The 22,605-nt window shown below is 43.3% G+C and overlaps 1 protein-coding gene across 1 annotated transcript in view; it reads left to right on the top strand.

Annotated features, from left to right (window-relative positions):
* Window positions 1–22,605, top strand: part of parlb (presenilin associated, rhomboid-like b) — a 43,264-nt gene continuing 20,659 nt past the window's right edge. Inside the window, exons 1-5 of the mRNA XM_080185390.1 lie at window positions 1–62; window positions 3,980–4,202; window positions 7,499–7,639; window positions 16,143–16,191; window positions 21,436–21,531. Of these exons, the coding sequence (XP_080041516.1) occupies window positions 16–62; window positions 3,980–4,202; window positions 7,499–7,639; window positions 16,143–16,191; window positions 21,436–21,531 (556 nt within the window). The 5' untranslated portion in view covers window positions 1–15. The remainder of the gene's footprint in view (window positions 63–3,979; window positions 4,203–7,498; window positions 7,640–16,142; window positions 16,192–21,435; window positions 21,532–22,605) is intronic.

The raw sequence follows: 22,605 nt of genomic DNA, 5'->3' as shown, positions 1-22,605 counted from the left end.
CGAACAGGAGCTGGAATGTGGCAACTAGGGGAATTTCACAGTAACTTCATTGCGGTGTTAATGTAAGCCTTACCTGTGACTAATAAATAAATAAACTTTGCTTTTACTTTACACATTACATTTGGGCCACAATCTTATCATTTTGCCCAGCCGAAGGGTGAGGTGAAGCCAATAAGATCACGAGAGCCGAGAAATTGGCTTCATTTCTCACCTCTCGTGATTAACACCAGATGTCCAATGAGATAAGTGACGTGTGTGAAAAGGGCATGAGGTTGATTGTAATATTTAAATTCCGTTTAAATTAGAATTAAAATATTATAAGTGAGCCCAGGACACAATCATCTAGGCTCACTTGCCCCTGCAGCCTTGCTGGTGAAGATTGTCACCGGTGAGGATCACGTATGATCCTCAATGATATCCCATCAGCCAGAACCAGATATGAGGGAACACCAGTGGGACCAGAGGCCATGGAAGCCCAACAACACCCTACCCCCCCCCCCCCCCCCCCCCCCCGAAGGTTGGGGAGCAAGGGGATTGCCCCCTGGCACCGTTGCACTGGGCATGCTGACACTGGCAGTACCAAGGGAATGAGACCTGAAGGGGGCTGGCTGATCTCGGTGTGGAGGAGACACATACTGCACTCTTTGCAACCGTGATCGGGGTTGGGGGAGGTGGTGGACGTGCTGTGCATTCCGGAGCCACGATCGGGGTTGGAAAACGCTGCGTACTCTGCAACCCGGATCAAGGCAGAGGTGGCATACACTGCATACTCTGTAACTGGTGATCGGGTGGCCCATGCGCGGGGGCTGTGAATTGGCCATGGAGCCTGCAATAACAGGGAGGGAGGTGCGTGCAAGTTGGGGGATCGGACAGACCATGCGGGGGTTGGGGTCGGAGCAGTGGGTCTGGCCAGGGGGTGGTGATGGGGGATCTACCACGGAGTCCTGCGATAGTGGGGGGCAGAGTGCAAATCAGCTACGAAGGTCAGCAGTAGCTGGGAGAGGCAGGCAGTGATAAACAGATACCTGTGTTCACAGAACATGTAGATCCAAACATGTGCAATGGCCTTCTCTGCTGCAAGCTGCCTGCTTTTGGCAGGCGTTTGCCCTGCCTATTCTCCCTATTGGCAGGATTTTACTTTTTTCCCCCACAGAGTAAGATTGAGATTCTAATTTTTACTCGCCCAAAAAAAAATCCTCTGCATTTTTATGCTTGTTTGGCACTTCGAATTTTTTTGGTAAGATCGCCCCTTTGGTCTTTTTTTATTATTATAGATTGTGACTAGCTGAGGCCCCAGCATAAACCTTGCAATACTCCAGATGTCACAGCCTGGCAACTTGAAAATACCTCATTTATTCCCATTCTTTACGTCCTGCCCATTAATCAATTCTCTATCTGCGCTAATACATTACCCCTAACTTCATAAGTCCTTATCTTACCTCTTATGTTTTACCTTATTAAATGCCTTTTGGAAATCCATTGTATACTGAATCTACTATGCTTTTCTCAGTGCATTTTTACGACTTCTTTAATAATTGATTCCAGCACTTTTCCACTGACTGATGTTAGGCTAACTGGCCTGGAATTCCCTGTTTTTGCTGACTGTCCTTTCCACAATAGCAGTGTTACGTTTGCTTGCTTTTAGTTTACTGGGATCATTCCAGAAGCTAAGTAATTTTGGAAGATTATAGCCAGCACATATGCTATCTCTGCAGCTATCTCTTTAGAACCTCACCTGTTGGCCTTCAGGTCCTGGGATTTGTCAGATTTTAGTCCCTTAATTTTTGCCAATGCTTTTTCTCTGCTGATACTAATGACCTTAATTTCCTCATTCTTTTTATCCCTTATGTTATCCTGTAATTCTCATATGTAATTTGTATCTTTCGCTGTGAAGAAAACACAGAATCTTTGTTTAATGACTCTGCTAACTCTTCATTCACCCATGATAATTTTTCAGGTTTCGATTTCTAAGGGACCAACATTTACGCTAGGTACTCTCTTCCTTTTGACACGCTTGTAAAAGCTGTTGTCTATTTTTTTACCCTGACGAATTTGCTCCCTTATTTTTTCCTTTTTATCAATTTTTTGGTGGCCATTTTGCCATTTTCTGAAACACTCCCAATCCTCAGACTACCTCTTAGTCATTGTAATGTTATGAGCTTCTTCTTAATTAAATACTGCCCTTAAACTTCTGAGTAAGCCATGGGTGACTCTTTCTTGCTGAGTTTTGGTTTTTCAGTGGAATGTCTATTTGTTAAATATTTGGAATTGTTTCTTTAATTTGTTTCCCATGCTTTATTTATTGTCATACCTATCCACTTATTGACCCAGTTAACCATAGCCAGTTTTTCCTTCATACCTCATAATTGGCATTTTTGACTTTGTTCAAAACTTTTTCTTTCTTGTCAGCCAACTTCATGACTGCTGCCACTATCATTTTTATACGATGGGTTTCAATTTTGCTGGCAAAGTCTATTATGTAGTACTTCCCCATCCTACCCCTACATTGTCACCACCTGCATCCCTGCCACCATGGAATCTTTTACATCTATCTCAGAGGATGAGCCGTCTGAAAGAGGGCATCTTGGATGGTACAGCACTCCCTCAGTACTGCACTGCAATGTCAGTCTATGTGGTCAAGTCTCTGGAGTGTGACTTGAGCAGACAGCCTTGTGACTCAGGTGAGAGTGCTAATACTGAATCACAGCTCAACATCCTGATTACACTTCAAACATATTACTGAAGTTGTGATAAGGTGCAATATAAATGTGAGGTGTTTCTTAATACTAGTATTTTTCACTGTCCACATGAACACAGTAGGAACGTTTCTCTTGCTCTTATTTGTATTTGACTTTAAATCCCTGTGGCAACACCAAGTAGTACTCAGAGCAACTCAAAACCAATTGCAAAAATATACACAAAAAATATGCAATTCTTGTGGCCCCTGCTGTTTACAGCTTTTTTTGTAATGAGGCAGTGATAGTTGGCTCTATGGTCAGCAGATATTAACATGGACCTACCCTTGGTTTAGTCAAATATGCAGATGTTTAATAAAGAATGAACCTGCATTTATATAGCGCCTTTCACAGTCTGGGGGCCTTCAGCAGTGCTTTTTATGTTTAGTAATTGAGTAAAACACAATGGCAGACAGCTGAGGTCCAATAAACAGCAACGAAGGCTGGAGATTCATGTTGGGTATTACGCACCCCAACTGACCATTTTCTGTGCAAAAGGGGGAAAGATCAGCAGTGTACAAATTCCTGATATAATTGGGATGCCAAAGCAGGTGGATGTCTCCCTTTTGAGGCCAAGACAGCCTTGTTTGCAGTGTTTTTGGAGGGGCTAGAGAAATGGCTGGATTTGGGGAACTAAGTCTGTAATGGTTAAGAATCTTGGAATCCCATGTCATAACATTTGTCTTTTTGTGTCATTTAAACTACCATCTTTGAATGTGGCTCATCGTAGGTAATAGGACACTCATCCAACCAAAATATTGGCATCAACTTCCCATCATGTGGAGTATAGTGAGCAGAATATGGAGTTGAGCAAGAACATCAAAAGGACAAATTATGCTGTAGTGAATGACTGAGTAACTGGAGAGACGACTGGGACTCAGAACAAATCTGGACTTCTACAGTTTAATCTCCTGTTTGGTGAATGAGATTGAGGGGAGAAGAGATTTGCCTTATCTCCCACAGGACATGTTGATATAACATTTCACTATTTTAAAGAGCTGTGGGTATACATGAAACAAGCCCACAATAAATGTTTTCATCTGTAGATATCTGCTGAATGTTTCAGCAATTTAATATCAACAATAAACTGAGACCATGTGCTGGCTAGGTGTAATTCTTTTAGTTCTGGCAGCATCTCATCTTCAGTCCAGTGCTTGGTGTTGATGTATATAATGCTGTACTTTGGTGTATTCATTAGCCTAGTGCAGATATACTTTTCAACAGTCTTAACCTATTTCTTGCAGATTATTTTTATACAAGGAACCCAGACGAGGGTTTAGAAAAGCACCAAAAAAAAACGAGCCTCGGAAAGTGGAGCCCGATGAAAAAGCCCTGAAGGACTTGGCCACACGTGTGAATCAGACGAGCAAAAGCAGCCTTACCCCATTGTTGGATAAGCCTGTCTTATCTCAGTCATCATCACACTCATTCAGAAAGCTCATCAAACCTTTTCTGTTTACTGTTGGGGTAAGTTAGAATTGAAGATGAAGTTATTTCCTCTTTTGAAGACTCTTGAGAACTGCTGAGGTATTGTTCCATAAGGCGGCGCAATTGTTAGCACTGGTGCCTCACTGCACCAAGGACCTGGATTCAATTCCGGCCTTGGGTGACTGTGTGGAGTTTCATGTTCTCCCATGTGTGATTGGAGTTTGCACATTCTCCTGTGTCTGTTTGTGTTTCCAATGGGCACCCCGGTTTCCTCCCACAGTCCAAAGATACGCAGGTTCAGTGGATTAGCCGTGGTAAATGCAGAAGATTATGGGGATAGGGTGGAAGGCAGGATCTGCATAGGATGTTCTTTTGGAGAGTCGATGCAGGCATGATGGGTCCATTGGCCTTGTTCTGCTTAGGGATTTTGTGGTTCTACGAGTTGACTACCCCTTTGGTGGCTCTCCTGAATGTTCATTCCTCGCATTTGAGTCTGAACAGTGCATGCCATTAAGCCTTTAGATGACTGGACATCTTGTCGTGTTTGCATGGGGCCATGTAATGTTACTGCATGTTGATCAGGAGCTCAGGTTGGCCATTTCCTCTCCCTAACCTGGAATGCTGAGATCAATTTTTTGTGGGAACACGTGTCAGCCATTGAATCTAGTGCTCCATGGTATTTTTGTGATGGCATATTCAAATTGCAAATTCCCCACATCCTTACTTTTCAGTGAAATATTCTCCTTTCACACATCTCTGTGGATTCTGTTCCTCCAACCGTCTGGAATAGTGCACTCTACATTTTCACAAAACTTTGCTGTGTAGAAGATTTTCCCAGATTTCCAACCAGTTTAGCTCAAATTCTAAGTGTTATGACCCAGGCCAAAGAGTCCAAAGTATTTTGTGAAATTAGCCTAGACCCTAAATTTTATATTTGATATTGGCATTGGTGAGCATAAGGTGTTTCACTTCAAGTATGATTCACGTGACCCACTAAAAAGCTTTTATCGAACTATGTTTATTTAAGAACACAGTTAAAATATAACAAAAGAAAATAGCATAACTTTTACCAGTTACAAGATTTAAACATGCCACAGTATAACTCAAAACAACTAGCTATCTCTGTTGTTCCAAATTAAACATCATTCCACAGACATACACCCTTCTTCAGACTTGATACAGAAATAAGTATGCTATTGCGATGCTGATTTTTCAGCTTTGTAACACCTATGGACTGAAATCCAGGCTAGCTGTTTCCCGAGAAGGGTATATCCTCAAAACAGCAAAACCTCAGAGAGAGAAACTTAATCTCTGGTATCTTCGAGAAACAGACACAGAGAATAGAAACTCCAACTCCAGAGAGAGAGAAAACACTGCTGTCTCTCTCAGCTTCAAGCCACTTGTGAAAAACAAAACTAAAAATGAAATGCTCTGTGAAAAATAGCTGTCCTTAGCCACATGACATGACCTGTCAATCACCCAATCAAGCTCCACTCAGCAATCTCAAGGGAACGATCAAAACCACAGAACACTGCATTAGTTCAGATTAAAATCAATACATCAATTATACTGCCTCAGTAACAACAAAGGACATTGGCTACAGCCAACACTGTGCCAACAAATAATTCTGCAGACAAATATGATTAAATTACGTTTCTTAAAGGCACAGTATCATCACACTTCCTCGCTTAAGGAAAAAAGAATTATTAATATTCAAAGATGGCTTCATTTCTCAAAACCTGTTAGTGTCACACTACTAGTACTCTACAATAGGTATATATACATTTTATAAGATCAAAACATGCAAATATAACAGTAGTACAATCCATTTCAGTCCTTGCCTTCCACCATTGAACATTCCTTCTTTCTTTTCTCGACAAGCTGCTTTTGTTCAGGTACTTCTTGTTCCTCTCCAAAATCATCACATAAGATGTCCCCTTGTTCTGGAGGGTCAAGTTGAACACTATTTTATCAATTTCCTTTGTTCTGCATGCCTCAATTAGATCACTTCTTAGCAACTCATCCTCAGGGAATATGACACATTTATTCTGTGTTCTCTCATAATTCAGTCCTTCCAAATTAGATTGTATCCTAGGGAAATAGAGTGAATCTTCTCCAGAGTCGTATCCACTTTTTAACTTGCTCTAAAATTCTCCCAAATGAATCTGCCCACAGCCCCATGGATGCAGTGTTTCTTCCTTAATTTCGTACTCTGTTACCATTAATGAAGTAAAAAGTCTGACAACACCAGGTTTTAGTCCAACCGATTTATTTGATGATAGACTCACAAGCTTTCGAGGTTTCCCTCTTCGTCAGGTGACCTGACAAAGAGGGAAACCTCGAAAGCTTGTGAGTCTATCATCAAATAAATTGGTTGGACTAAAACCTGGTGTTGTAAGACTTTTTACTGTGTTTACGCCAGTCCAACGCCGGCATACCCACATCATGACCATTAATGAAGCACAGGGCTATGTTAGTTTGATCATTTTTCTACCTGTGGACATTGCCATTTGATTGTAGCTTCCAAATTTTGTTCATCTGGTATTGCTGATCTGATGGAGGGCAGACAAGTCAGCACAGAATTCTCAGCCCTCCTGATCTGCAGGGCCTAATGGCTTTTTCCTGTTTCAAATAGTTCTTGCATATATTGCACATTTTCCATTATATGTTTCTAATCTCCAATTAATCTCTGGTACCTTCCAGAAACAGACACAGAGGATAGAAACTCCAACTCCAGAGAGAGGGAAAACAATGCTGTCTCTCTCAGCTTCAAGCCACTTCTGAAAAACAAAACTAAGAAATGAAATGCTCTGTGAAAAATAGCTGTCCTTAGCCCCGTGACATGACCATTGTGCCCACATTGTGAACTTCCTCAAATGCCGATGAGGGGTGGTTTAGGAGGAGATGGTGGTTGAAACATCCTGGGTGAAAGGTTGAAAGCCCCTTTATATAGAGGCCAAGCGTTTTCATTATTCATTAGAGGAAGATGGAGGGGGCATGTAGACTTAGCTTCTCTTCCATTGCACCTTAGTGATGTCACATACTATGACCTTTCAGCTGGTGCCTAGACTGAACCTTTATGTTATATTATTGACCTGAGCCCTTCGCTGGGTATCCTGCTGTATGGACACTGGTCTATTTACCTTGCATCATGTATTATGGGACTTGCTGCTTTACCCAGTAGATCGTACTGTTGATCTTATACTTTGACAGGACAACAGTACAATTGAACATAGTGGGAGAAAAAAACTGGGCTAATCTAGCAATGCTGCTAATTTTAAATGCTATGTATTAAACTGAGTTATCAGTTGGACACTGAGCACTAACTTGTGTAGTTCACAGGATCCTCATTTGGGGTAGCAGCCATCTGGCAGTATGAGTCTCTCAAATCCAGAGTTCAAAGTTACTTCAATGACCTCCGACTGGATTGGTTGGAAAAGCATCACCCACCCAAAGCTGGTGACATCAGAAAGCAGGTAAATAGTTTGTGAAATTTGCTACTTTGCTTTTTTTTAGTTCATATTTAAGCTTCTGTTGAGTTATAGACTCATAAGAACATGAGAACATAAGAAATAGGAGCAGGAGTAGGCCATCTAGCCCTTCGAGCCTGCCCCGCCATTCAATAAGATCATGGCTGATCTGTTGTGGCTCAGTTCCACTTTCCCGCCCTCTCCCCATAACCCTTAATCCCCTCTCTTATCAAGAACCCATCAACCCGCTTCTTAAAAATATTTAGCGAGGCAGCCTCCACCACTTCAACGGGCAGAGAATTCCAGAGATTCACCACCCTTTGAGTGAAGAAGTTCCTCCTCAACTCCGTTCTAAACCGCCTCCCCTTTATCTTGAGGCTGTGCCCCCTAGTCCTACTGTCTTTTTTGAGCGGGAAGAGTCTCTCCACCTCTATCCTATCCATCCCATTCATCATCTTATACGTCTCAATGAGATCTCCCCTCATTCTTCTAAACTCTAACGAGTACAAGCCTAGTTTATTCAGCCTCTCCTCATAGCTCAATCCCCTCAACTCCGGTATCAGCCTAGTAAACCTCCTTTGCACTCCCTCCAGGGCCAAAATATCCTTGCGCAGGTGCGGCGCCCAAAACTGCACACAGTACTCCAGCTGCGGCCTCACCAATGCCCTATACAGCTGCAGCAAGACCTCCCTACTTTTATATTCAATCCCCCTCGCTATGAAGGCCAGCATCCCATTCGCCTTCCTGACCACCTGCTGCACCTGCAAGCTGGGTTTTTGCGACTCATGCACAAGGACCCCGAGGTCCCTCTGCACCGTCGCCTGCTGCAGTTTTTCGCCACGTAAGTAATAGTCCTTCCTACCATTCTTCCTACCAAAGTGGACCACCTCACACTTGCCAACATTAAATTCCATTTGCCATTTCCTGGCCCATTCGCCCAGCCTATCTAGATCCTTCTGCAGACTCTCCACACCCTCCGCACAATTTGCCTTTCCCCCAATCTTGGTGTCATCAGCAAATTTCGACACCCTGCACTCGGTTCCCTCCTCCAGATCATCTATATAAATGGTAAATAGCTGAGGCCCCAGCACCGACCCCTGGGGCACCCCACTAGTCACCAACCGCCAATCCGAATAGCACCCATTGACCCCCACTCTCTGCCTCCTATTTGACAACCAATCCTCTATCCACGCTAACACCCTACCCCCAACTCCATGTCCCCTGACCTTCTGCAATAACCTCTTGTGAGGTACCTTGTCAAACGCCTTCTGAAAATCCAGAAAGACCACATCCACCGGCTCTCCTCTATCCACTGCCCTAGACACATCCTCATAGAACTCCAGTAAATTTGTCAGACACGACTTCCCTTTAATGAAACCGTGTTGCGTCCGCCCTATCAAGCAATTCCCTTCAAGATGTCTCGCAATTTCCTGCTTAATGACGGATTCTAACATTTTACCTACCACAGACGTTAAACTAACCGGCCTATAATTCCCCGCCTTTTGCCTGGCACCCTTCTTAAACAACGGCGTAACATTAGCCGTTTTCCAATCTTCCGGCACTTCCCCGGAATCCAGCGACGTCTGGAAAATAACCACCAAGGCATCCACTATCACCTCCGCCATTTCTTTCAGAACCCTCGGATGCATTCCATCCGGTCCTGGGGACTTGTCCACAATCAGCCCCTCCAGTCTGTCGAGCACCACCTCTCTAGTAACAGTAATGTCATTAAGACCCTCCATTCCTACCACCTTTCCATCGCTAACACCCGGCAAATTATTCACGTCCTCCTCCGTGAAGACAGAAACAAAAAAGTTATTCAAGACCTTAGCCATATCCCCATCCCCTACCACTAGCTCCCCTTTCTCATCCTCTAAAGGACCAACATTCACCCTAGCCAGCCTCTTCCTTTTTATATATTTATAAAAACTCTTGCTATCCTTTTTTATATTAAGTGCTAGCCCAGCCTCATAGCTTCTCCTACCCTCCTTTATCAACTTCTTTGTCAATCTTTGTTGACATTTAAACCTTTCCCAATCCTCTTCTCGCCCACTACTCTTAGCTACTCTAAATTCCTCCGCTTTTAATTTAACACTTTCCTTCACCTCCTTCGTTATCTCTTGATCATTATGTTTACTTCTCAGATTTTATTTCCTGGATGTGGGAGATTAGCTGTTTTGAGGGAAGTCAGGCTGCTGCTGCCACTTTCACAGGCCAAGGAATAAGTCAATGCATGCTCATCCTCTCACCCGCTGACTAGCATTTGTGTTTAGTGGATTGATGACTGGTTTTCAAGTGACATTAAGATGTCATTGAATCAACGCTGTGCTAATTTAGTGAGTAGAGAGACACAATGATCAGAATGGTCCAAATTAATGCCATTGGTGATGGGAGAAATATTTGTTAGTTTTGAATAGACTGAGGAAAACCAATTAATCTCCGAATGGAAGTGCTTCTGTGCACATACAAGAAGTTGGGTTAGGATGGGATAGATTTCGAGCTGAAGCTGTTTATTGTGTTTCACTCACAATTCTAATCATGAATAAATTTTTGTATTTTAATCACTATACTTGGGAAACTTAATGCTCACATAAATGGAGAAGCAGGTATAACCAGTGATTGCAACTTCCACTAGAACATCAGGAGCAGGAGGAAGTCATTTTGCTCCTCAGGGCTGTTCCGCCATTCAATTAGATCATGGCTGATCTTTTCGTGGACTCAGTTCCACATAGCTGCCTGATCACCATCATCCATAATTCCTTTACTGTTCAAAAATCCATCTACCTCTGCCTTAAAAACATTCAATGAGGTAGCCTCAAATGCTTCACTGGCCAGGGAATTCCACAGGCAAGCATTGTTTTTAGATAATACTGCAATTAGGAATAGTGCCTTGAATAGGTTAATAGAAATGGCTTTTACTTGAACACTTCAGAAACATTTCCTGATGATTCCTGATTTCATTCTAGAAATGGGTGAGTGAAAATCAATTTTGAGACATAAGAACAGGAAAGATTTGCATTTATATAGAACCTGTTACAACCTCACGATATTCCAAAACATTAAATGGAGGAGTCAATAAAGTTCTTTTGAAGTGTAGTCACTGATGTACTAGAAGAGATGTTACATCTACTGCAAGGTTCCACAAATGTGGGAATGACCAGTCAATCTGTATCAGTGATTTTGGTTGAGGGATGAATATTAGCTGGGATGACAATGAGAATGCCTCTGCTCATCTTTAAATATTGTAAGGGATTTTTTGTATATATCTGAGAAGGAAGATGTGGCTTTGCTTAATTTCTCATCTGAAAGGCTCCCTCAGTAATGCATAGGAGTGTCAGCATGCGTTTGGTCCTCCAGGTTCTACAATGGGACTTGAGCTCCCAACCCTGAGATTCAGGTAAAAGTGATTCCACTGAACCACAACAGATAAATAATAAATGAACTTTAAAATTTTATGCCCCATCCTGTGAACACTCCATCCTGTGAATGAGCCAGCATGTTCTGTACAAGTCTCCTGGCTTACAAGGATTATTGGACACCACGCTCAGAAGCATTGTCTGTGAATTGTAGTGGTTGTTCGACAGTCTGTTGCAGTTGAGGGTTACTTTATTTTACTTCCTTTGTTTCTGAATGGACCAGACAGGGTACCAGGAAATTGTCTCAAGGAGGAATGCTCCCAGTTATGGATTTCTTCCATGGCCCTAGAGATAGGTAGGAGCCTCTGGGAGTTAAACACTGTTCCAACTTGGAACTGCCAAGTGATGCTATCCTGCATCCAGTTTTACTAAGTTTATAGCACAGTGCCATGTCTATTATTTTTATATTAGTGAGGATTAGTGATGTTTTTTAATCCACATCAGATTTATTATTACATATCAGGGCTGTTGAGAGTTGGATGTCTGCGAAAGGCCTGAGGAAGGCAGTGTAGCAACCATTTCTAAGAGGGAGACAGATAATTCCAGGCTAGTTAGCTTACTATAGGTAGCCAGGAACATTTTACTGCCTATCATTAAAGATAAAATTGCCATATGGCTGAAGAGAAAACATTAGGGACCTAATTTTACCATTGCAGGTGTGAAAACTTGGTAGAGTCAAGCGTAAGGTCATTAACGTGATCCACATGCACGCAGGTGCTCACTTTACCAAGGCCTGAAAATGGTCATGATCTAATTCGTGCCAGAACAGGCGCAACAGCGATTTAAATGCATTTACATACATTTAAATTGAATTACTGGGCTGCCCTCCCAAGTTAACCAGCATTTCCCCCTTTACCATCACATTTGCACATCCAGATTTGGCGCGAAACAGCAGACCTGCTCGGCAAAGATCTGTTTTAGGTGCTCCAGCTTCTGAAGAGCTAAGTTCAGGGTTTCCAACGGCTCTCTGACTCAGATCAGTGGTGGAGGGGGAGGCGGGTCTGACCATTCTCTGGTGAGGGTGGGGCAGGAGAAGGGAGGCCTGATCATTTTCTGGTGGAGATGGGGGGAGGAGGAGATGGGTCAGATGTATCTCTGGTGGATGGGAGTAGGGAGGCCTGATTCTCTCTGGTTGGGGAGGCAGGTGTAGCAGAGGGAGGCCAGATTGTTGTGTAGTGGTGGTGAGAGGGTCGGGGGGGGTGGAGACAGAGGAAGGCCAGATCGTTCTTTGGTTGGTGGGGAAGGAGGGAGGCCGCTGCCACTCTGTGGGCGATTGGTGGGGCAAAGAGGGTCAGAGGGTTGTGATCTAGGTAGCAGGGGAGATGGGTGGATAAGGGGGACAGTTATATTGTGGGGGTGGGGTGATATCTGTGGGAGCCATTGCTCCCACTTTTCGCTCCCAAGCCGCTTTATCTCCTTTTTGCCTGGGAACGATGTGACAGCAGCGCGTTTTTCAAATTTTTTTTCTCACTGCACATGCGCAGTTCAAAGCTCCGATCGTTTGGGGCGTGCTAAGCCCCACCCACAGCATGATTTAGACTCGCGATTTTATTTTCAAGCTAAGTGCTAACCATTATGTCACCATGTCAGTGAGAAGTGAGCTTTGGTGATGGAGTTAAGGCAGATAAATAAGTTTTCAGTGTTCTAGGATGAGTTTCAATGGGAATATTACGTTACGAGAGGAATTTGCTTTGACGGGAGAATTTCTGTTAATAAAGAGATGGACTTCTATGTGTTGATTCATTACAGCAACACATTTAGTCATTTAATACCTGGAGTCTGCTTTGCCATTTAATGAGACCATAGTTGATCTGTGGCCTAGCTCCACATAATAAGAACATAAGAAATAGGAGCAAGAGTAGGCCACCTGGCCCTTCGAGCCTGCCCCGCCATTCAATAAGATCATGGCTGATCTGTCGTGGCTCAGTTCCACATTCCCGCCCTCTCCCCATAACCCTTAATCCCCTCTCTTATCAAAAACCCATCAACCCGCTTCTTAAAAATATTTAGCGAGGTAGCCTCCACCACTTCAACGGGCAGAGAATTCCAGAGATTCACCACTCTTTGAGTGAAGAAGTTCTTCCTCAACTCCGTTCTAAACCGCCCCCCCTTTATCTTGAGGCTGTGCCCCCTCGTCCTACTGTCCTTTCTGAGCGGGAAGAGTCTCTCCACCTCTATCCTATCCATCCCATTCATCATCTTATACGTCTCAATGAGATCTCCCCTCATTCTTCTAAACTCTAACGAGTACAAGCCTAGTTTATTCAGCCTCTCCTCATAGCTCAACCCCCTCAACTCCGGCATCAGCCTAGTAAACCTCCTCTGCACTCCCTCCAAGGCCAAAATATCCTTGCGTAAGTACGGCGCCCAAAATTGCACACAGTACTCCAGCTGCGGCCTCACCAATGCCCTATATAGCCTCAGCAAGACCTCCCTACTTTTATATTCAATCCCCCTCGCTATGAAGGCCAGCATCCCATTCACCTTCCTGACCACCTGCTGCACCTGCAAGCTGGGTTTTTGCGACTCATGCACAAGGACCCCGAGGTCCCTCTGCACCGTCGCCTGCTGCAGTTTTTCTCCACGTAAGTAATAATCCTTCCTACCATTATTCCTACCAAAGTGGACCACCTCGCACTTGGCAACATTAAATTCCATTTGCCAGTTCCTGGCCCATTCGCCCAGCCTATCTAGATCCTTCTGCAGACTCTCCACACCCTCCGCACAATTTGCCTTTCCACCAATCTTGGTGTCATCAGCAAATTTCGAAACCATACACTCGGTTCCCTCCTCCAGATCATCTATATAAATGGTAAATAGCTGAGGCCCCAGCACTGACCCCTGAGGCACTCCACTAGTCACCATCCGCCAATCCGAATAGCACCCATTGACCCCCACTCTCTGCCTCCTATTTGACAACCAGTCCTCTATCCATGCTAACACCCTACCCCCAACTCCATGTCCCCTGACCTTCTGCAATAACCTCTTGTGAGGTACCTTGTCAAACGCCTTCTGAAAATCAAGGAAAACCACATCCACCGGCTCTCCTCTATCCACCGCCCCAGACACATCGTCATAGAAGTCAAGTAAATTTGTCAGACACGACTTCCCCTTAACGAAACCGTGCTGCGTCTGCTCTATCAAGCAATTCCCCTCAAGATGCCTCGCTATTTCCTCCTTGATGACGGATTCTAACATTTTACCTACAACAGACGTTAAACTAACCGGCCTATAATTCCCCGCCTTTTGCCTGGCACCCTTCTTAAACAACGGCGTAACATTAGCCGTTTTCCAATCTTCCGGCACTTCCCCGGAATCCAGCGACGTCTGGAAAATAACCACCAAGGCATCCACTATCACCTCCGCCATTTCTTTCAGAACCCTCGGATGCATTCCATCCGGTCCTGGGGACTTGTCCACAATCAGCCCCTCCAGTCTGTCGAGCACCGCCTCTCTAGTAACAGTAATGTCATTGAGACCCTCCAGTCCTACCACCTTTCCATCGCTAACACCCGGCAAATTATTCACATCCTCCTCCGTGAAGACCAAAACAAAAAAGTCATTCAAGACCTCAGCCATTTCCCCATCCCCTACCACTAAGTCCCCCTTCTCATCCTCTTAAGGGTCCAACGTTCACCCTAGCCAGCCTCTTCCTTTTTATATACTTATAAAAACTCTTGCTATCCTTTTTTATATTTAGCGCTAGCCCAGCTTCATAGTTTCTCCTACCCTTTATCAATTTCTTTGTCAATCTTTGTTGACATTTAAACCTTTCCCAATCCTCTTCTCGCCCACTACTCTTAGCTACTCTAAACGCCTCCGCTTTTAATTTAACACTTTAACACATACCCATATTCTTTAAAATCTTAGAATAACAAAAATCTATCAAGCTCAGATTTGAATTTAATTTTGTATGAAATGCTGTTTGCAGAAAATAATTCTAAATCTTTACTACCTTTTGGGTTTTTTAAAATTAATTTATGGGATGTGGCAATGCCAGCATTTGTTGCCAACATCTAATTGCCCTTGAGAAGGTGATGGCAAGTTATCTTTTTGGACTAATGCAGCTCATGTGGTGTTGGAGCACCTACAGTGCTATTAGTTAGTTCCATGTTCTTGATCCAAAGATAGTGAAGGGATGGTGGGTAACTGGCAGGTTATGGTGTTCCCATGTATCTGGTGCCCTTGTCCTTCTAGATGGTAGTAGTTACGGGTTTGGAAGGTGCTGCCAAAGGAGCCGTGGCATGTTGCTGCAGTGCCTCTTGTCGATGGTACACACTGCTGCCACTGTGCGCCGGTGGTGGAGGGAGTGAATGTTTAAGGTCATGGGTGAGGTGCTGATCAAGTGGGCCACTTTGTCCTCAACGATATCGAACTTTTTAAGTGTTGGAGCTGCACTCATCCAAGCAAGTGTCGAAGTGTTTTCTAATTTCACTCCCGAAAGATCTGGCTTTAATTTTTTTGATTATACCCTCCCAAGTCCTAACTCCCCAACAAGTAGAAATAGTTGTGCTTTACCTACCCTAGCTGTTCTCCTTAAAGATTTAGGTAAAATTGCACAGTAAGCTTCTAAATTCCAAGGAATACAACCTTAGTTTGTGTAATCTTTCCTCATAACTCTTGTAGTTAGCCAAGTATCATTTTGGCAAATCTGTTGCACTCCCTTCAAGGTCAAACTGCCTTACTAAGACATGGCTCTTAGGTCTGCTCACAATACTCTACGTATGGTTTAACTGGAATTTTGTATATCTGCATCTCTTTGCATTCTGGTCCTCTAGACATAAAGGGCAGTACCCCATTAGCCATTTAGACTGTTTTCTCCACTTGTCCATGACATTTTAATTTTCTATGTTTGTGGACCTCCAAGTCTCTGAATTTTACTGTTTCTTGCCTTTCATCATTTAGAAAGTACTCTGCTCTATCCTTTTTTGGTCCAAAGTGATATTGAATCCATTTGTCATAGTTCTACCCATTAGCTTAATCTATTAACTTCTCTCTGTAATGTTATGCTTCTGTCTGTGCTGCTTACTATGGCGCCATTGTATAACAATCTGCTCTCAGATATTTCAAAATCAATTGTTGCTGTGTTTTAGGTGAACCAGTGGTGGAACAGCCTTACTGAGGGACAGAGGACCGTCACAGGTTTGTGTTAAATGCAGTGGATTCGTGAGAGAAAGTGGTGAAGAATACTGAGGATATAGTTTTCATTCCCAAGTCCACCATTCACCTCGGCCATCTCCGCTATGATGTTTTACTTCTTTTTTAAGATACATGCAGAATTATTTTGAGATTTTATTGCAGATACCAAGTCATTTTTAATGATACCCGCTTGAGTCAAAGATTAGGATGAAGGGTAATGATAGTATCTTCAAATGCTGCAAAAGGATGTTCCAAACTGAAAGTGCAGAAGTTAAAATTCTGCAGACCTTTTTTTGAGCAATAGCAACACATGCTGCATTTTCTTTCACTGCAAGAGCCCGTTTGTTGCACTACTGTTGCATTCCAATTTTAATGTTTGCCACTGCAACATTGTGCTGTGGAAAATAAGTGATATCTTTTTGCACCATGTCAGTGAAACCACAGGATGGGGCTGTGCCATTCAAGACAGAATTTCCACACAATTCAAAACTTATCAGCCTTCTATTAAAAAATTGGTGTTGATTTTTAGTTTGGGTGACATTGCCTCAGCTATCCATTACACAATTCACCCTATTTCAACTTCCAAAAGCAATATCTGATATTGCCTGATCTAAGTTGTCTGCCAACATCAGAAATATCCTCATCAAACCTTTCAGCTGTGATTCTGATCTTCATATGTTGAAACCATTAGTATCATAGAATGGTTACAGCTTAGAAAGAAACCATTTGGCCTTTCCTGCATGTCCTAGTTCTTTACATGAGCAGCACAGCTGCTCCCACACACACACCCCTCCCACCAGTAGCACAGTGGTTAGCACTGCTGCCTTACAGTGTCAGAGACCTGGGTTCAATTCCTGGCTTGGGTCACTGTCTGCATATTCTCCCCGTGTCTGCATGGATTTACTCCGGGTGCTCCAGTTTCCTCCCAGTCTGAAAGACATACTGGTTAAATGCATTGGCTGTGCTAAATCCTTCCTCGGTGTACTCAAATAGGTGCTGGAGTGTGGTGACTAGGGGATTTTCGCAGTAACTTAATTGCATGTTAATGTAAGCATATTTGTGACACTAATAAATAAACTTGAAAAAACTTTAAACCCATTTCCCTATAACCCTGCGATTTTTTCTCTCTTCAGATAATTATCCAATCCCCTTCTTAAAACCATGATTGAATCTATCTCCATCTTCAGGTTGCACCTTCTAGATTCTAACCAATTGCTTGATTTTTCACCAGTCACCTTAAATTTGTGACCTCTAGTTCTCAACCCTTCTGCCTGTCAAAACAGTTTATCTTTGTTTTCTAGACCCCTTATTGATTTTGATGATCTATCAGTGTTTCAGCCTGGCATTGCAGAAGTCCATTCAAGCTGCTGCTTTCACTCTTGTTCATATTGAGTGTCCACAGATCTCCCGATGTCGGACTGTTTCCTTCCTACTTTGCCAGATCTTGTGATATGCATCTCCATTCTTAACTCTGTGCCTTGACTCTACTCGTCAACCTGGACCTGCCTCAGATCTGTTCCTAACTCCAGCAAGCCTGTTTCTATTTATCCTCGTGATGGACCTTCTGCTTTCTTCCTCGACATGGGCTGCTCTCTCCTGTGGCGCGGGCCTCCCTTGGTTATTTCTTTAGGCCTGACCCTTCTTCAGCCCACCTATTTATAAGTATATTGTTGATGCAGTTAACACCACAGTTTGCCCTGACCTGTGGATAAAGTGCCTGGAAACTCCAGAGAACATTCTACAAATATGTGAAGAGTAAAAGGATGAGATGTGAAGGAATAGGAACTATAAAATGTGAAGATGGGAAAGTTTATACAGAACCGGTAGAAATAGCAGAGATGCTTAATGAATACTTTACCTCGGTATTCATGGTGGAAAAAGACCTAGGTGGTTGTACTGCAGGCTTGTGGCGGACTGAAAAGATTGAATATGTGGGCATTAAGAAAGAGGATGTGTTGGAAATTTTGACTAGCATCAAGATAGGTAAGTCGCCAGGACTGGATGGCATGTATTCCAGATTACTGTGGGAGGCAGGGGAAGAGATTGCAGAACCTCTGGCGATGATCTTTGCGTTGTTGATGGAGATGGGAGAGGTTCTAGAGGATTGGAGGATTGCGGATGTGGTTCCTATATTCAAGAAAGGGAATAAGGATAGTCCAGGAAATTACTGACCGGTGAGTCTAATCTCAGTGGTTGGTAAGTTGATGGAGAAGATTCTGAGGGACAGGATTTATGAACATTTAGAGAAGTTTAGTATGCTCAATAGTAGTCAGCATGGCTTTGTCAAAGGCAGATCGTGCCTCACAAGCCTGGTTGAGTTCTTTGAAAATGTGACTAAACACATTGACGAAGGAAGAGCGGTAGATATGGTTTATATGGATTTGAGCAAGGCGATCGATAAGGTCCCCCATGCAAGACTTCTTCAGAAAGTGAGAGGGCATGGGATCCAAGGAGCTGTTGCCTTGTGGATCCACAACTGGCTTGCCTGCAGAAGGCAGAGAGTGGTTGTAGATTAGTCTTTTTTGCATGGAGGTCGGTCACCAGTGGAGTACCCAGGGATCTGTTCTGGGACCCTTGCTGTTTGTCATTTTCATAAATGGCCTGGATGAGGAAGTGGAGGGATGGGTTGGTAAGTTTGCTGATGACACGAAGGTTGGTGGTGTTGTGGATAGTTTGGAGGGATGTCAGAAGTTGCAGAGTGACATAGATAGGATGCAAGACTGGGTGGAGAAGTGGCAGATGGACTTCAACCCGGATAAATGTGTAGTGGTCCATTTTGGCAGGTTAAACGGGAAGAAGGAGTATAATATCAAGGGTAAGACTCTTAGCAGTGTAGAGGATCAGAAGGACCTTGGGGTCCGGGTCCATAGGACTCTTAAATTGGCCTCGCAGGTGGAGGATGTGGTTAAGAAGGCGTATGGTGTACTAGCCTTCATCAATCGAGGGATTGAGTTTAGGAGTCGGGAGATAATGCTGCAGCTTTATAAGACCCTAGTCAGATCCCTCTTGGAGTACTGCGCTGTGTTCTGGTCGCCTCATTACAGGAGGGAAGTGGAAGCTATTGAAAGGGTGCAGAGGAGATTTACAAGGATGTTGCCTGGATTGGGTGGCATGCCTTATGAAGCTAGGTTGAGGGAGCTCGGTCTTTTCTCCTTGGAGAGACGAAGGATGAGAGCTGACCTGATAGAAGTGTATAAGATGTTGAGAGGTATAGATCAGGTGGATTCTCAGGCTTTTTCCCAGGGCTGAAGTGTTTGCTACAAGATGACAGAGGTTTAAGGTGCTGGGGAGTAGGTACAGAGGAGATATCAGGAGTGAGTTTTTCACTCAGACGGTGGTGGGTGAGTGGAATTGGCTGCCATCGGTGGTGGTGGAGGCAAATTCGATAGGGTCTTTTAAGAGACTTTTGGATGAGTACATGGGACTTAATAGATTGAGGGTTATAAGTAAGCCTAGTAGGTAGGGATATCATCAGCACAACTTGTGGGCTGAAGGGCCTGTTTGTGCTGTAGTTTTTCTATGTTCTATGTTCATTGTGGCATATTGAGGGGTGTAAAATGGAAATCTCTGGGTGTGGGGGTTGGAGTTTTACCTGTTCAAATCAAAAACTCCTGTGCAGCTAATGGCCTTCTGCATCAAATGTCATTTAAAAATAAATTACTGAGACAAAGTCTTTTACTTGATATTTTTATAGATAGCCTATAAAATTTTAACCCCTTCGTGGGCTAAGACCAATTCTACACCCACCTCAGCTGAGACCAGATAATTCAGTGCTAACCAAGGGTGGCTCCACCTGCTCTCTATGGCTCAGTTACCTTACATTCCACCTGGAAATCCTATTAAAACTCCATTTTAAAGAAAAGGCTGTGTACACAAAATGTAGGCTACCCCTGAAATGGATCCACGGTTAAATTTGCATGCAGCAGGATATAGCAAATAGCATGAGATCAGTGAGTAGTTTAAAAACAGATAATGCTGGGAACACACCAAGTCAGTCAGCTTACTGCGTATACAACATCCTTCTGAGAACTGGAAAATAATCTTACAATTGGTCTTAGCCCATGAAGGGGGTAAAATTTTATAGACTGTCTATAAAAATATCAAGTAAAAAACTTCGTCTCAGTAATTTATTTTTAAATGACATTTGATGCAGAAGGCCATAAGCTGCCCAAGAGTTTTTGATTTGAACAGGTAAAACTCTAAACCTCACACCCAGAGATTTCCATTTTACCACCCCTCAATATGCCACATGTTCTCTGGAGTCTCCAGGCACTTTATCCACAGGTCAGGGCAGACTGTGGTGTTAACTGCATCAACAATATACTTATAAATAGATGGGCTGAAGAAGGGTCAGGCCTAAAGAGATAACCAAGTTTGTTCGTGAATCAGGCCTGTGTTGATTGTACCCACTTGTGGAGTTCTCCATTAATAGTCCCTATCTGAATTGTACCCCCTGATGTGAGTCGGTCCATTGATCACTCTGCAACCCATTCCACTTCTTGTTGTCGATCTGTAAATTGATCACACCTGTAGCTTAGTCTGTTAGCACTTTGGCTTTGATTGTACCAACAGTTGTGGATCTGCCCACTGAAGCCAGCAATTGAATATATTACTGGTGATCTATCCATTAATCATTGCTCCATCATCTATTTCTGTGCCTTTCTATATGTTTAGGCGTAATATGCTTCTCCTAGTAATAGCTGTAATTGGATGTAGTGATCTGTGCTGCAGAAGCAGCATTTTGGATGGTGCCGTGAGCTATGCTACTGATTGATCACTGCCTTGCTCCAATACTGCCACTTCCTCTTAAGTAGAAGTGTTTGCCGGAAGTGATGCCTGGAGTTCACTATTACTGTACAAACAGGCATCAATCTCAAGTTACAAATTTCCACCCAATTTTTCACCTCTGCCTGCTGGGGTAACAGCAGAAAAGTGGTACTAACCCAGTAAATCCCATTTACCTTTTTCCTGATGTTAACAGGCCTGCTGTTACTTCAGTATTTGGTGTTTTTATTTTGGAACACCTCAACTTTGGTTCATGTTAAAACAGTGTTGTGAAAGTTTGAAGATGGAGTCCTAAGCTCTCCGAACATGCCTGATTCTCAGCAGCTGTCACACATATTGTGGAAATGATTAAAACCCAAAGCTTATCCCTGTCTGTCAACTCGTGCACCTTGAGTGCTGCTTCACTGATTTACTCAGCAATTAAATTGTTGCAGTCTCTGAAGTAATTCTGTTCTTTTGCAGGGATTATAGCCACCAATGCTTTAGTGTTCTGTTTGTGGAGAGTTCCTTCGATGCAGCGAACCATGGTGAAATACTTCACCTCTAATCCTGCTTCCAGTAAGTGTGACAAATATTCAGGATTTATAGTTTACACCCTTCAGGATTTACAGCCATTTTCAATTTGCTTTCCAAGCTTTCTTTGCACGGTTGGAGCTTAACCTTTGTATCTTCTGAAAGACACACTTTCAGTCAAGTACTTTTTATAAGTTATCTGAATATATAATGCAGAAAATGTGGATATGAGAAAGGTTAGACCATTGAATCCAGCCCTGACTTAAATGACCATAATCTTTGGTTGTTGCCTCTGTCGGTTCTATAACAGATCCTGGAGTGTTTGATGGGACAATGATGCAGGAGCCCCCCACCCTGCTGTATCTGTTGTGGCAATGTTCGAGGAGACCATGAGAAGTGGGGTGGGTCACCTGTTTTGGGAATGTTTGAGGAGATGTGGAAGTGAGGGGTCATTTTGTATCTTGTCCGGGAGTGCTTGAAGGTACAGTGCAGAGGAAGCTTAACCATGTGTCTAACACAAGTATAGGAAATGTAGAGGCAGCATTATTCTATCAAACTTCTGATCTGGAGCAGGATTGTTTGCTCTTTACAGTATGTCGTTCATTCTGCATCTGACCTGAAGTACTTACTGGAACAGAAAAACATAAGAACTAGGAGCAGTAATAGGCCATCTGGCCCCTTGAGCCTGTTCCGCCATTCAATAAGATCATGGCTGATCTTTTCATGGACTCAGCTTCAATTTACTGCCCATTCACCATAGCCCTTAATTCCTTTACTGTTCAAAAATTTATCCTTGCCTTAAAAACATTCATTGAGGTAGCCTCAACCGCTTCACTGGGCAGGGAATTCCACAGATTCACAACCCTTTGTGTGAAAAAATTCCTCCTCAACTCAGTCCTAAATCTGCTCCCCCTTATTTTGAGGCCATGCCCCCCTAATTCTAGTTTCACCCGCCAGTGGAAATAACTTCCCTGCTTCTATCTTATCTATTCCCTTCATAATTGTTTGTTTCTATAAAATCTCCCCTCATTCTTCTGAATTCCATGATTGTAGCCCCAATCTACTCAGTCTCTCTTCATAAGCCAACCCTCTCAACTCCAGAATCAACCTAGTGAATCT

The sequence above is a fragment of the Carcharhinus amblyrhynchos genome, chromosome 3 (genome assembly GCF_965287045.1).
Source record: "Carcharhinus amblyrhynchos chromosome 3, sCarAmb.v2.hapA, whole genome shotgun sequence".
In the NCBI taxonomy this organism is placed as follows: Eukaryota; Metazoa; Chordata; class Chondrichthyes; order Carcharhiniformes; family Carcharhinidae; genus Carcharhinus; species Carcharhinus amblyrhynchos.
The sequence above is the reverse complement of the archived record's forward strand: the minus strand, read 5'-3'. Positions and strand labels throughout refer to the sequence as shown.